Raw genomic sequence first — 15,780 nt, forward strand, 5'->3', positions numbered from 1 at the left:
TGAGTGCTCAATTATTTCACTTTAGACAATATTAACCTCTATCAATATCGAACATATTTGATAAGAGTAATTTTGTGATCATCATTGCTTGTTTGCACCATTTTTCTGCACAATCTAATAAAAAATTAGGTTGTATCGTTGGGATCGATACACAAATCACCTTAAATCTAAGAAGCCGAGTCGGTGGGTTGGTCCGGGTCCTGTATCTTCCCAAAGGAAAAAAGATCTCTGATAAAACAAGTCAAGAATTTGGAATTGGGACACACAACTAAATATGTAAGATTGAATTGAATAACATTTTAGCTCATAAAATTAAGGAGAACAATTATTCTAGCCAATCATTCAGGAGAGTCCACGCAATCTTAATCATTCCCAAGTCTAAACTATTCTTTTCAAAATACTCCATACTTAGTGTCAAAATCCATCAATTGTTTTTTGATTCATAGAAGTTAAGAACAACGTGATCCAGCAACCACATACTTTTGTGGATGAATCAGTTTTAAAATTTGTTGTTCCCTCTATCAATGTGCCCTTAGTCTGTTCAACAGTTGGATCAAGTAGTACAACATGTTTCAATGCACGTTCATCAGTTTCACTTTCATCCTCAACCCTTTTTTTTGAAAATTAATCTCATTTGCTTCCTCCTTACACATGCACTACATTTTTTTTTTCTAAATAACACATTCCCTCTTATTGTGAAGTGACCGAAAGGAACTTTTGTTTGTTTTCATTCACACCTCTTAAGCAATCAATATCTATGAATTAATATCACTTGCTTCCATTCAACTTCACCTGCAAAACATCTTAAGGTTAATCTTAGGAAACCAGACAAGCTTGGGTTCTTTCTTATGATCAAAAGGATGAATCAGATTTCTTCTCGCCCATCTAAGCAACAAGTTAGTGGACCTGTTTCTGTCAATAGGTATAAATCTATTTCCATTCGTCAATTTAGTATTTCTTTTTCTAAAATCATTAACAACTGGATACTCAGTAGTTGGATGACCAATTTTACCACAAATATAACACAAATCTTTAGAGATAATATTTTCTTTATGAAATCTTATACTACCCTTCTCGTTGTGCACCCTATCACTCAATTTGTTAACAATTTTGGAGGAATTAGTCCATCTATTAGCTCTTTCAAGGTTCATATTCAACCTAGACACTTCTAAATTTAATTTTTTTCAACTTATATTTTTCACAAAAAAAAACAATTTTGCATTCTATCATATCATGTTCTGCTATGTTCTCAATATCATTTATCTTCCATTTTTCAATAATGGACAACTTAAGAATTTAAGATTTCAAATTCAAGTTTGATGACTCGAGTTTATCAACCTGTTTCTTTAGAGAACAATTTTCTTCTTCTGTTATAATTTTGTAATTTTCAAAATTCATGTACTCAAATTTTTTATCTGCAAAATCTTTAAATAGTTGATCTCTTTCAAAGGTTAAATTTTAAAAATCATTAATTAAGCTACTCAGCATGCTAATTAGTTTTCTTTAAGAAAAAAAGATGCAACTTCTCTTTTAAATCAAGAGTGTTTACCTCAAATGTTGATTCTTCTTCTTCGAGATCAGAATTTCCTACCGCCATGAAAGTTGGTTCATCAACGTCAAATTCTTCAGTTCCAGAATCCCAAGCAGCTACCATGACACATTCTTCCTTTTCCTTCTATTTGGCCGCCTATTCTCTTAACTCTTTTTCAGCCCTTTCTTTTCTCTATTCAACTTCCTATTGAGGGCATTTTTGTCATGATGATAAATTTTTTCACACTTATATCACCCGAATTGATATTTGTAATTGGACCACTTCTTGTTACTTGTTTCCTTCTTTTCGTTTTCCTTCTTTCTTAAGAAATTCTTGAAGTGTCTTGCCAGGAAAGTCATTTGTTCCCCATCTAAATCAGACTCTTCATCATCAAATGCTTCCAGAGCTAGTTATTTTTCATTGAATGTTTCCTCTTTCTGACCTTTCATATTCATTTCATAGGTTCTGAGGTTTCCTACTAATTCATTAAGTGTTATAATGGAGATATCCTTAATTTCCCTTATGGTAGTGACCTTCACATCCCACTTTGCTTTAGGAAGCACCCTAAAAACTTTGGCAACTTGTTCTTCAGTAGTGAAAACTTTTCTAAGTGATGACAACTCATTGATTAGAGTGGTAATTCTGGTAATCATATCAAGTATAGGTTCATTCTTTTTCATCTTAAAAATTTCATATTCTGTGAACAACATAGCAACTTTGAATTTTCTAAGTTGACTAGTTCCTTCATGAGCATTGACCAGTGAATTTCATAGTTGCTTAGCAATAGTGCAGTTTGAGATTCTGGTGTACTCATCTGGTCCTAAGCCGCATACAAGAATGTTTTTTGCCTTGACATTCTTTCTAAGAGTTGCAAGATCATTAGCAGTGAAGTCAACTCTTACCTTTGGGACTTAAATTCCATCTACAGTTTTTTATGGGAATGGTTGGCTCAATAGTTATCCTATCCCATAATTCATAATCATCAGCCTGAATGGAGTCTTCAATGCGTGCCTTCCACCACCCTAAGTGTGATCCATTGAATATTGGAGGTCTGATAGTTGATTGTCCTTCGTTATGTTCGATAGGTGGTGCATAATTCATCTTGATCTTATCTTAGGTATTAGCCTTTGTAAGCTAACCTGCTCTAATACCAATTGTTATTCTGCACGACCTAGTAACTTACTAACTTTAACTTTTCACCTAAGTGTGAAACAGGTTGTCTAACATGTTCCAACAAAGCAATAAGAATAGTAAGTAAAAACACAGTATTATACATAGAAAACATCCGGCTCAAAAAGGTGTAAAAAACCACTAGGGGTACCCCTCCATGATTTAACTCTAGGGGGAGTATTTTGATAATAATGTGATTCTCATTTAAAATTATTTTTTGTTTGCATCGAATAAATTGTTTTAAAAATATAGAACCAAACGGGTCGAAGTTGAAAAAGTTCAAACCAAACTAATTATTTGGTTCAATATTCAATAAATATGTTTTCAAATCAAATAATCAAATAGAGTTTGATAAAATCGAAAAAAAAAATACTCACCCCTAGATATCTCTATCACACTAACTTATAAGTTATGAATAATATTATAATAGGTGTAAATTCAAACTTTTCTATCAATGTTTATTTCAATTTATTTATCTTAGAAAAAAAGAAGAAATACTAATAGCTACCTCTGTTTTTATTTATTTCGGTGCGCATGGTTTTGAGGATGAATAACTGTTATGAAGTAGGTCACATGCATTTTTTATGCATGGGAAAATAAAGGTAAGACCTTTAAAGCAGTATTTTTTTTATTTTTTTTTTGGTGAAAATTTAAATTTTTAGTTTTACAAATAAGTATTTAAGGAAAAAAGCCGGAAGAGGTGCATGAAACGTTGGTGCACTAAGATGTAAAAGTCAAAATTTCTAATGTATTAAAGCAAAAGTTCAAATCTTCCAAAGTTTGGCAATATTTGTTATGAATGGGCCTAGACAAATATTCACAAAGCAGCCCAAAACAAGATTAAGTGGCTATGTGTGGGATCCGGGTTGATAAATAGAGACTTGAGAGAGCAAAATAGTATTATGCAAATTGTTGAGAAAATATCCAAGTCCTCTCATCCCCTTTCTATGAGTTCTTATTCCCATCCCTTTCTTGTACTTGTGTTCTTCCAATTCTATTTAGTTCTTAAATTCCTTTGTAATTTCAATTACGATTTAGTGAAATAGACTTGTTGGTTGTTTGAATTTGAATTGAGTGGTCTTGTTATTGGGTTTGTTACATTGGTGCTTTCATTGATTTGTCTAACATGGTGGACAATTCACTCACCTCCCTCAAAGAATCTATCCGTGCATTCCGCCAACAGTTCGATTTAATCCAGTCGTCTCCTGTTCTGCCCCATTTAACTCCATCTTGTTCCTGTGTACCAAATTCAGTCTCTCTTCCACGATTTAGTGGTGATAACCCTACAGTCTGGGTTCTTCAGGCGGAGAAGTATTTCGTCTTCCATAACATTTTATCTGAGCATAAATTGTCATTGGCTTCATTCTATTTTGACGGTGAGGCTTTGGAATGGTATCGATGGTTGTTTCGCAACAAACAACTGGCTGGCTGGGACCATTTTGTGGACAAATTGCTGATTCATTTTCGCTCCCGTCCTAGAGACAAACAACGCGAGTTCTTACCCATTCCCAGAAACATGAATCATAGGGCAGTGGACTACTCTCAGGCGGACTTGAATGAACACTCAAACCGCAACAACCAAAGCCTAGCACACACAGTGTTCAAGGAGATGTCGGATAAGGAAACTAATGTTGAAACTATGGTGTTACCAGCGATCCAGGTATGTCCTCTTGCCGAACAGGACAACACCTCCACTTCACTTTGAAATTCAATACGATGTCCTTGCTGGAAATTCTGAGGTAGACCACATGTTCGATAAAATGCCCGAGAAGAAAATTGACATGGAAATCGAACATCCAGTGATAAATGATTCAGCAAATCTGGCATTCCATATGTTTGACGAAATTTTTCAAACGGTTTCTACAATTAAGGGAGAGTACGGCGACCTCCTCATGTTTGATGATAATTTTCTTGCACTACCTTGTTGGCCGTCGATTTTTAGTCGCACCCGACTTAGGGGTAGATCTATATTTGATTACTTCAGGGAATTCGATCATGCTAACCTCCCATTATCGTTGTATCGATTTCCACCTGATCAATTTGAGTTCAGCTTTCCGTTTGATCCTGGTTCTAGTTTGCTCCCCGAATTTTTGGCGCTGCAAACTATTATTTACGCATGGTTGTGGATGTTTTCATGGAGATCATTAGGATATTCACGTCATATCAACCTTCTTTGATGATGCACTAATAGTTGATGACCAGTGACGTCTTTGATGATGCACTAGTCGTTGCTTTATATCATAATATTCTAAATGTTGCTGGCCAAATTCACAGAGACAGAAGTGCACAAATCCTTCAGGGGATGAACATCCTGAACTGCATTTGGAATCTGCCCAAATTGGTGGTTTCAATTAATGACACTAAGAATGTGGATACACCATTGGTGTCACAAAGGGTTATATTGCACCAAAATGGCGTACGAAATTGCTAGTGAGTGTTATATCATATATCTACAATGTTGAGATTATGTTCCTTGAGTCACTTTATCTCCTGAAACTGAAGGTTGGAGTTTCCCTGTGATAATTTGGAGCACTGTACTGCTCATTTTGTAAAGTTGTAGAGAACTGCCTACACCTGCTTCTAAGTTGCTAATGTTAGTGTGTATAGCTTCCTTAATAGCTCCAATGAGAATCCTCACAATGATATCAATTTTGTACTACTTGAACCTTGAGGACAAGGTTCTTATTGGGGTCGAAGGTATTGTTATGAATGGGCCTAGACAAATATTCACAAAGCAGCCCAAAACAAGATTAAGTGGCTATGTGTGGGATCCGGGTTGATAAATTGAGACTTGAGAGAGCAAAATAGTATTATGCAAATTGTTGAGAAAATATCCAAGTCCTCTCATCCCCTTTCTATGAGTTCTTATTCCCATCCCTTTCTTGTACTTGTGTTCTTCCAATTCTATTTAGTTCTTAAATTCCTTTGTAATTTCAATTACGATTTAGTGAAATAGACTTGTTGGTTGTTTGAATTTGAATTGAGTGGTCTTGTTATTGGGTTTGTTACAATATTCTTCTTAATTAAACCATTCAAGTATTATTTTTTTTCAATTCGGTGTATGGTATTCATATTGATGCCCTACTAAATTTGAATTTATGTCGGAAAGTCCCACGTTAGAGGTAATACGCTTTCTAACAAAGACGTCTTTGTATCCAAAGGGACTTGAATTTGAAACCTGTTAAGAATGAAAGACTATTTACCACTCTACCACAATCTTTTTCGGTAAACCATTCAAGTTGCCTCAATAGTTCCTTCCCACCCTTTCAAAAAAGATTTAACTTTTGTCATTTTTGTTGAAATTAAAGGAGAAGTCTGCGCCTGTTGGAAAATTTTAAATATTTTTTCAATGAAAAAAGTGAAAGAAGAGTTAACACATTATTTAATGAAATCGATATACTTCGTGACAAAGTAATTGAATCAACAAACTAAACTAAATAGTGCTTGCTAAAGATAATTTTCTAATGTAGCTCTGGGTTCAAAATTTAAAATTTAATAAGTTTAATTTTATTAGATATTTATATCCTGCTTGGTTAAGATTTTTCAAATTCAATAGTGCTTATTAATTTATTTTTAAAAAAAATTATTTCTTTTCAAAGCGGAGGTGATTGACCAATCTTTTAAAAGAAGAAAAAGTGATTTTGAGTAGTTGAAAAACATAGTTTTTTCTCAAAAGAATTTATGAAAAAATACATTAAAAATATCATTTTTTTAAAATTTGATCAAACACTAATTATAATTGTTGTTCAAAAATACTTTTTAAATTGCTGTAAATTGTAATACATCTGCCCTTGAGTATAGACAGTGAGTAATTCTTCGGAAATTACGTAAATCAGAAATAAATTACTTCTTTTTTAGCATTTGCTTAAATTTGATCCAATATTAATCCACTTCATAAATTATTAGAGTCAATATATTTCATAAAGAATCTTTAAAACCAAAAAATTTAAAAATATTTGATAATATTTAATATATCTTTAATTTAAAAATTACAAAATACAAAAATCTTGTTTACGTTCTATATGAAGTCAAAATGAAATAACCAAATTAAAACAAAGAAAATATTATTATTATTTTGGCAAACATTCTACTGTGTGAGAGTATAATTTCCTGCATGCTATAGTTAATGTGATAGGTGGACCTAAAGATTTAACCTAACTACCAAAAATGGACTCGTAAACTGCAAAAAGTCAATCTCATACGTAGTGGATTTGACTTGACATTCACCCCTAATTTTGATACAGTGGTGGAACTGCTTCAATTTTAATTAGAGATATTAAGTCCGAGTATTAAATATAGAGACAATCATATTAGGAGCGCTACTCTCAAATAGGCTATGCACTATACAATCTAAATTTAATCGAAACTTTAATGTGAACTCAGATACCGCGTTGAAAACCAAATAAATAAATAAAGTTTGATACATGAACAATTGCAATTTACTTTAAACTATGACCTACCGTTTGATTTTGAGACAATTTATGTTGGAATTTCTTTTCATGATAATAATTTTCGGGTCATATTACATTTTAACTATTTTAGCGAGTATATATTTATTGATTTAAATGTTGGTTGAAGGATAAGGTTCAGCTAAAGCAATAATTTTAGGCATCAAATTTAATTTTAGAAGCTTAATTTTTCATTAATAGTAATTTTATGAATTAATATTTTTGAAGTAATTTGAGTATTTTAAAGTAATAAATCTGTCCATATTAAATGACATCTTACTAAAAATATTTGTCTAATATCACTTTATCACTTACTAAATTAGGAAGAATTAAATAACTTTTTCCTATTTTATCCCTACAATTAATATGACATTTGAAAGTTTAAACAAATTTTAAAGATTCAAAATTTCTTTTTTCAAAAGACTAATTAATATGAACAAAAGGAAAAATATTAAAATTGATCAATCTATTAATGATCTCTTAATTACCGTATAAAATAGAAAGTCTCTATCTAATATGAGACAGAGAAAATATTGCCTTAACCTCGATTAAAACATAATCGACACTTTAATATTGATAGTTTAAATTTATTTTTCGAAACAAAATATTACACTTTAAAAGATTGTTATTGATAGATTCTCGGCACAAGTAAAACATTACAAAAACAAGTATGAAAAGAAATATATAACAATGAATTAATCATGTTGAACATAATACGAAAGAGAACACTAGCAAACATCACATAATATGATAACCGAAGCAAGGAACAACAACTAATAATAAAATTGACAAGTATGAAACCTAGACAATGCTCGACTACCTACTAATCTTACGCTAATCATCGACCTCCATATCCTTCTATAAAGGATCATGTCTTTGGTAAGCTGTAAATGTGCAATATCATGTCTAATAAATCCTCTCAAATATTCGTTCGGTTTACCGCTAACTCTACCTTTCCTCTCATACTCGTCATACCCAACCTCTCACACCTTCTCACCAGATCATCTTTGCATCTCTTCTTCACATGTCTGAACCATTTCAGTATCACTTCCCTCATCTTATCCTCACTGGAGTCACTTCCATTTTGTCCAGAATATATTCGTTCCTAATCATATCTCTCATAATTATATGCCCACACATCCACCTCATCATCCTCATTTTCATTATTTTCATCTTCTCAGCATGGGAGTTATAACATAGTTGGTATGAAAATCACTTTATAAAACTTACCCTTAGGTCTTGATAGTACATTCTTATCACACAAGATTTTGGATACAAGACTTCTTTTTTTACCAGCATCGTCAATCTCTCCATTATCTTGGATTATAGACCTAAGATACTTGAAGTTTTCTCTCAAAACTTGTGCATCAATCCTCACTTTCATATATGTCTCGTGTGTCACGTCACAAAATTCATACCATAAATACCCTTTCATGGTCCTACTCAACCTGAATTCTTTGGATTTTAGGGTCTTGTCTCCAAACCACCAATCTATCATGAACTTTGCTACGAGTATCGTCAATCTTTACTATGTCATCTTCAAATAACATGCACCATGAAGCCTCCCCTCAGATATATCACATTGGTTGATCCATCACCAAAGCAAAAAAGAAATGGGCTAAAATCATATCTTGGAGCAATTTTTTTACAACTAGAAAGTGTCCCAAATCTCTTTCACTATCCTCACTAGGGTTTCAATTCTAGTGTACGTGTCTTCAATCTCCCTAATGTAAGATACAAGTACACATCTAGTCTCTAAACATCTCAATAGACTCCCATAGGGGTTTTTTGTCGTATGATTTTATTTAGATCAATGATGACCATACACGCCTGACGCCACTCTCTTTCTCTCCCTATATTGCACCATCACTCTCTTTACTAGATGGATGAATTCTCTAGTTGATTTCTCTGACAAGAATCCAAATTAGTTCTCAGTAATGGACACTCCTTTTCATTCTCATCTCCACCATCCTCTCCCAAATTTTTATATGATGTGGCTCAAGACCTTGATACTCATATAATTATTGCAATTCCAAATACCTCCTTATTCTTATATAACAATATCATTATACTCCATCTTTATTTTATAAACATTTTAAACGTCCACGTTAAACAATTCAATTAGCTACTTCATATATGTTTTATTACGCTCTTCTAAAATTCTATCGTAATTTTAACTTACATCATTAATTACTACTATAAGTTATTGTACTCCTTTAAGCCAAACATTCTAGTGTAATTTGGAAATGTTGAAATATGAAGGGGATGGGTAAAAAAGTGAGAGGGGACCCCCACCCCCAAAGGGGTGTCCTTTTATTATTGATTGTTTAGATAAAGTTGTAGCAGATGAATTAGTAGTACTTGATTTAAAGGTGTCCTTTGGTATTTTTCATGTTATAAAGTTTTGAAACTTCAATCATTACAGCCACGCTCCAACAAAACATTATTCTTCTCTCTAATATATAGACGTATTATTCAGTATTCCTTCCCCGGGAATTAGGGCTCCCCCTCTGACCAACAACTGTTTGACATCTGCCTTTTATTATGACACAAGTTGGAGATATACAAAAACATTATGCAAAAATTAAGTTACTTATTTTCTTTCTTTCTTTAGTTTAGTGTTAGATGGCAAGGGACATTATATATTAGGTAGATACTGCATTCTTAAACATATTATCAAGTAACTTACCATAGATTTAAACCAACAACTTTTCAACAAATGACATAAATATGGAATGCACCATTTTTTGTTCAAGTTTAGCCAACATATGTGTTACAATTCTTGATCAAAAATGAAATTTAATTAATTTGTGTAACTTTTGTTTTAAAGAGAAAAACAATTCTAGTTTGCATTCCATTTATAAATTAAAATATTATTATACCTTGAGCAGAGGGGCTCACGTGCACCTGCTAACTTTGAAAAAAATCATATGCATATATCTATATCTATTTTGAGAAACTGACAGAAATTAGAATATAGTTAACAGTGAACTCATTAAACGAATAGAAGTGCCCTTGTGGTGTTGGTCTAAGTTAGAGAAACCATCCGGGAGACCAAGATTGAAATTAGATTAGAGCTCATATTTGAGCTAAGATAATATTGATGCATTCAAAATTTTCAAATTCTAAATTCGGCTCAAACCTTGAGAGTACAACTCAAATTCTTTCATTTCCTCGTATAATTCAATTGAAATTATTCAAAACTTAGCTATTGCGATAATTGAAAAATGAGAATTAGAGACTAATGATTGTTGGAAATTAATAGGAGGCTCAGCACACCCGTATACATAACACAACCAATATTTTTTTTTATTGAAAATGAGTTACTAAAATATATTTGTTCCAATTTGTTTTACTTATTTATATTTTGAATTCGTTTTTAAAAAATGTCTTTTTCAAACAATATTTTTTTTTTATTCTTGAGATTAAAGAAGATTTTAGTACATGCTACATATTTTTAATTTAAGATTTTATAATTTAAAAGGCTTTTTACTTTCTTAAGTGTGTTAAATTAAAACTAGATAAATAGATTAACATGAAAAAACTATTTCGTCTCAATTTATATGATTTATTTTTCTTTCTATATTTAGTACTCTCTTTGTCCCAATTTATGTGACATATTTCAGATTTCGAGATTCAAACAGGTTTATCTTTGACCATAAATTTTCATATATCTTTTAAATATTTTAAATTATCAATTATTATAACTAATAATACTTTTTACATAGTTTACAATTTAACTTTAAAATAATCATTTTATCATTAATGAAATAATTTATCACATCAAACTAACATTTCTATATTTAGTAACAAATTTAACTATTAACACTTAATAAAATGATTCACCATCTTAAACTAACTCACATAAATTGAAATCACAACAGTATATACTTTAATAAAGGGCAAAACATTTTCTATAAATTCTATCATAAATCATCATTAATGAAGGCCACCCTCTCCCTCCGAAAAGCTTTTAAAGCTTTCTTCTTCTGTCCACCTTTAAAGCTAAAAAAAAGAAGGGAAAAAACCCTTTAACACTCCATGGAACTCGATGGAGACTCTCCACCTATCTGGTCCCAACCAACCACCACACTCCTCCGTCAACGCCGCCGACAACCACCTTCTCCTCCTATCATCAACCCCGTTATTCTCATCCTACTCATCCCCATTCTCGCTCTCCTCGTCTTGTTCTTTTTGGTTCCCCCTCTCCTTACCCACACTACCCAAATTCTTCGACCTAATTCTGTGAAAAAGGGATGGGACTCTTTTAATATCTTGCTTGTAGTGTTTGCTATTCTTTGCGGCATATTTGCCCGAAAGAATGATGATAATTCAGCTGTTGAGAGAAATAGGAATGTTTCAACAACTGAATCTTCTAATTTTAATGATGGATCAGCATCAGCTGATGCTGATCATGATATGCGGCGTCCTGTTTCTAATGATCGATGGTTTGAGACTAGTGATGAGAAAACATATAATTTTGGTGTACCTGAAACTAGTGTCAATCGTCTGAGAAGAAGCAGCAGCTCCTATCCTGATCTGAGACAAGTGCCGCAAAGGGAAACCGGTGAGAATCATTCTCGGTTTTATGATGATTTTGGTGTGAATTTGTACCGTTCTACAGCATCGGAATATGATACTCACCGTCAACGGAGGAGCGAGAAGCAGAGGGAAGAACCTGACGTTAAGGTGATTCCGGTGGATACATTTGAAAGTCGTTCTTCTCCACCTGAACCTTTATTGCCGGAAAAACCTCCTCCGATTAGCTCATCGAAGGCGCCTCAGGCGAATTTGAAAAGGAGAAGATCCTTTCACACTGTTCCGCGCAAAGACAAGGCTGAAATGCAGAGTAATGAAGCTGAAGTTGAGCACAACAAAAAACAAGAGCCTCCACCACCGTCACCTCCTATGCCGCCGTCGCTACCAACGGACCTATCTCCTCCGGTGGAAAAGCCTCAGAAGCTTCAGCGGAGAAAGAGTGGCACGAAGGAATTAGCCACAGCTATTGCCTCATTGTACAATCAGAGTAAGAGAAACAGGAGGAGAACAAAGAAGAGAGATATTTTTGAGAGTGTCTCCGATTCTCCCCCATCTGCGGAACAAGTCCTGCCACCAGCAACACCGCCGCCTCCGCCTCCGCCACCGCCGCCACCTCCGTCTAAGGTTTTTCAGAACCTGTTCAAGAAGAATAGGAAAAGTAAGCGTATACATTCCGATCCTTCCAATGTGCCATCACCTCCTCCTCCTCCACCGCTTCCCCCTCCTAATTCAATTTTCAACAATTTATTCAAAACAGGCAGCAAAAGTAAGCGATTCCAGCAAACATCAACATCGACTCCTCCACCTCCTCCACCACCACCTCCACCTTCTTCAATTCTCAATAATTTGTTCAAACATGGAACCAAAAGCAGGAGATTCAAATCATCAATTTCGACTCCAACACCTCCTCCTCCTCCTCCACCTCCGCCACAAGCAAACGTTTCATCATCAAGGCGGAGAAAAAGTTCGACGCATTCTCAACCACCGCAACCTTCACGTCGACATTCATCCAGTTGGAGCAAACCTCCATTGCCAACAAAACCAGCCGCCAGTTACTACGACGATAACTTGAACAGTGGCTCGCAATCACCTTTGATACCCATGCCACCTCCGCCTCCTATGCCGCCGTTCAAAATTCGGGAGATGAATTTCGTCCCTTCCGGTGACTTCGTCAGGATACGGACCGCGAATAGCTCTCGCTGCAGCTCGCCGGACCTTGAAGACGTTGACGTTGACGTTGACGATATGCCCGTCAGATCGTCGTCGGAGGCATTGGACGGTGAAGATTCAACGGGGCCGTCGGTCACTTGCCCGAGCCCGGATGTGAACATGAAAGCGGACTCTTTCATTGCTCGGCTCCGAGATGAGTGGCGATTGGAGAAAATGAATTCAATGCGTGAAAAAAGTACACTGGGCTGAGCCCAGGCCCAATGTGAAAAGGCCCAGGCCCAATATGAAGAGGCCTACTTGTGGCTGGTCCATTTTTCTCTACCTATAATTACTTATTATAATGCATATTTAATTTATACAAACTACACTAAAATTAGTACTACAAAGTATAAGAGTATATAGAAATCTTATAGAGGTAAATATGATTTTGGAGTTGGCTCTGATTATTTTTTGTGTTCAATTGGAGCCTTGTAAACATAAAAGGATGTGAACATTTTTTTTGTTTTGTTTGGAACAAAATGATGCTTTGAATTAGCCAATGGTTATGTGTTCGAATCTCAAATTTCTGACTCCGTCACTTAGGTCATGGGACATTTATCTATAAATCATTATAAACAATACGATTATCAGACACAATTTTACCATAAGCTTGTTCAAACCTATTAGTTACATAATTGACATGGTTGCAATTATAATTTTCATTTGTACACAACTAGTTTCGAGTTAAAATACAAACTAGCCTTTTTAAATATAGCTCATAAGATGCATGTTAATTTTCATCAAGGTGGTGATGACTTGTAGTATCGACAAATATGCTAATTAATTAATCTTCTCTCATTGAAATAATTGAGAGAAGACAAGACCATAATAATGACAAATATATTTTTTAATTGTTGATGTGCATGTTGAAAGAAAGTATTAATTATGTACTCTATTAGCTTTATTTTATCACATGAGTGATAAATAAAGAGAATTGCAACTTTAAGATGTTCAATTGGATGTCATTTAGCACTAACATATTGGAACTGCTCAACTAATTAAGTTCTAATGAAATACACTGTCCCTTTTATTTGTCTATGTTTTTTATTTTGGTACACCCTTATGAATAATATTCATTTAAAATATAATTTGACTAAATAATCCTTATTTAATCTCAATTTATACTATTCTCTATTTATAATATATATTTATCTTTCTCCATTTTTCTTTATCATAAGTATTTTAAATAAATTATTTCTACGAACTAAAAAAGGATCATAGTGAGTAATGTGCACAGGCAAAACAAGATTTCAACAAATATCTTAGAATTATTCATCAACCGGCACCAAATGATGTGATGTAGCTCTTTTAACATATTGAATCGACTTTTGATCATCCATTCTAAAGTTAATAATATATACAAAGTATGTCACATTTTTTTTAAAAAAAAAGCCTAAAAGGATCGACAACTTTTAATATATAGTGGGCATGTAACTATTAATCATACACCAAATGTCCAAAGCCATCCAACTTTAAAAGAGTACCATATAATCCCATAAATATATACTTAAATTTAGAAGGTGACCATTTGTATATTCGTATCTACTTCTAAGTGGTTTCTAAAGACAGTTCTCATTGGATAATGAAAGTAGAAAAAGACATGATATAAGGTGGACCAAAATTAACCTAACATATACTTTTAGGAACAAATAATACATATATACATATATTTGTTTTGAGCACTCAAATTCAAATATAGAAGATGTGACGTTACAAATGATATATACCCCTCGTTATGAAAGTGGCTCATATATATTCTTACCGTTACACAAATGACTCACATATACTCATACTGTTGTTAGAACAAGAATGACAAGAATGACAAAAATACAAGGAATCCAAAATAAAATTTGCTTGGCTTAGAGGCACGTTAATATGTTTCTTGAAATTAGTTGGAGTCTCTCCCACGAGCAAACGGAAGAATAAATAACAACTCTATCTTCGGGATTCAATTAAGCCACAAAATAAGTTGCATTAAAAAATGTTGTTCTTCTATTCTTGAATTGGTGATATTACCTTTTGATTAATGTCTCACAAAAGCTTTTTCAAGAGAAAGTAATTTTTTTTAGTGCTTTTCTTTTCAACCAAAAGAAACTCAATTTATAGGACAAAATTTTTGCAAGAAAAGTCTTTAATTAAATTGTATTTATTATAGGTTCATGAATTGAAAAGAAAAATGTATCTTCCAAAAAACCATAACATAGAATTAAAAAGCCTCTTCCAAAAAACTTATAACGTAGAATTAGAACAAAAATGAATGTTACAATTCACATCATGTATTTTGTATATTTCAAAACGTTTAACGGATGAATTTGTTTCAAAATTAATTGAAACACTAACTCTTACAATCCCCCACTTATTTCAAGAAATTTTTATCTTTGAAAAATTCAAAAAATATTTCGAGACATTAATCTAGCAGCATGCACCAATATTGATGTCTTTTGGACTTGAACCATTAGCTAGTGCAGACTTTCTAAATCATTGACTACTTAGTGAGCGAATTTTGAACTAAGTGGTTCATTGAATGAAATAGAAAAATACTCCACGCATATCACCATGTATCGGTGAAAATCAAACTCATTTGACACCTTACGGTCATGTGTCCTGAATCCTTTTAGCCAAGTGTTTTAAGATTTTCCTGTTAAAACCTTATTGAAGCGGCCTCCACTTCGCACTTAGTGCGGTAAATTCATCAAGAGTAACTTTGCATACTCCGACCAAATAGTCTATGAATTCATTAAGAGAAATTAATCTCATCATTCTTTGCAACAAAGTAACGATAAATCTATCAAGAGTATTCCTACAAACTCCAACCGAAATCGATTTATAGAGTTATTAAGAGAACATAATCTCATCCTTCTCTTTAGTAAGGATATTGACAAT

The 15,780-nt window shown here is 33.4% G+C and overlaps 1 protein-coding gene across 1 annotated transcript; it reads left to right on the forward strand.

The window, feature by feature from the left end:
- The first annotated feature begins 11,190 nt into the window (after positions 1-11,190).
- On the forward strand, positions 11,191-13,107 carry LOC125811256 (formin-like protein 20). The gene has a single exon (XM_049490759.1). It carries the CDS (start codon positions 11,191-11,193, stop codon positions 13,105-13,107), a length of 1,917 nt encoding a protein of 638 aa, XP_049346716.1.
- Positions 13,108-15,780: the final 2,673 nt, after the last annotated feature.

Source organism: Solanum verrucosum, unplaced genomic scaffold (genome assembly GCF_900185275.1).
Source record: "Solanum verrucosum unplaced genomic scaffold, falcon-dt-bn FXZP01000524.1, whole genome shotgun sequence".
In the NCBI taxonomy this organism is placed as follows: domain Eukaryota; kingdom Viridiplantae; phylum Streptophyta; class Magnoliopsida; order Solanales; family Solanaceae; genus Solanum; species Solanum verrucosum.

What these genes read in the sequence shown, in the direction of transcription:
- LOC125811256 (XM_049490759.1), top strand. Translation starts at nt 11,191, where the DNA reads ATGGAACTCGATGGAGACTCTCCACCTATCTGGTCCCAACCAACCACC.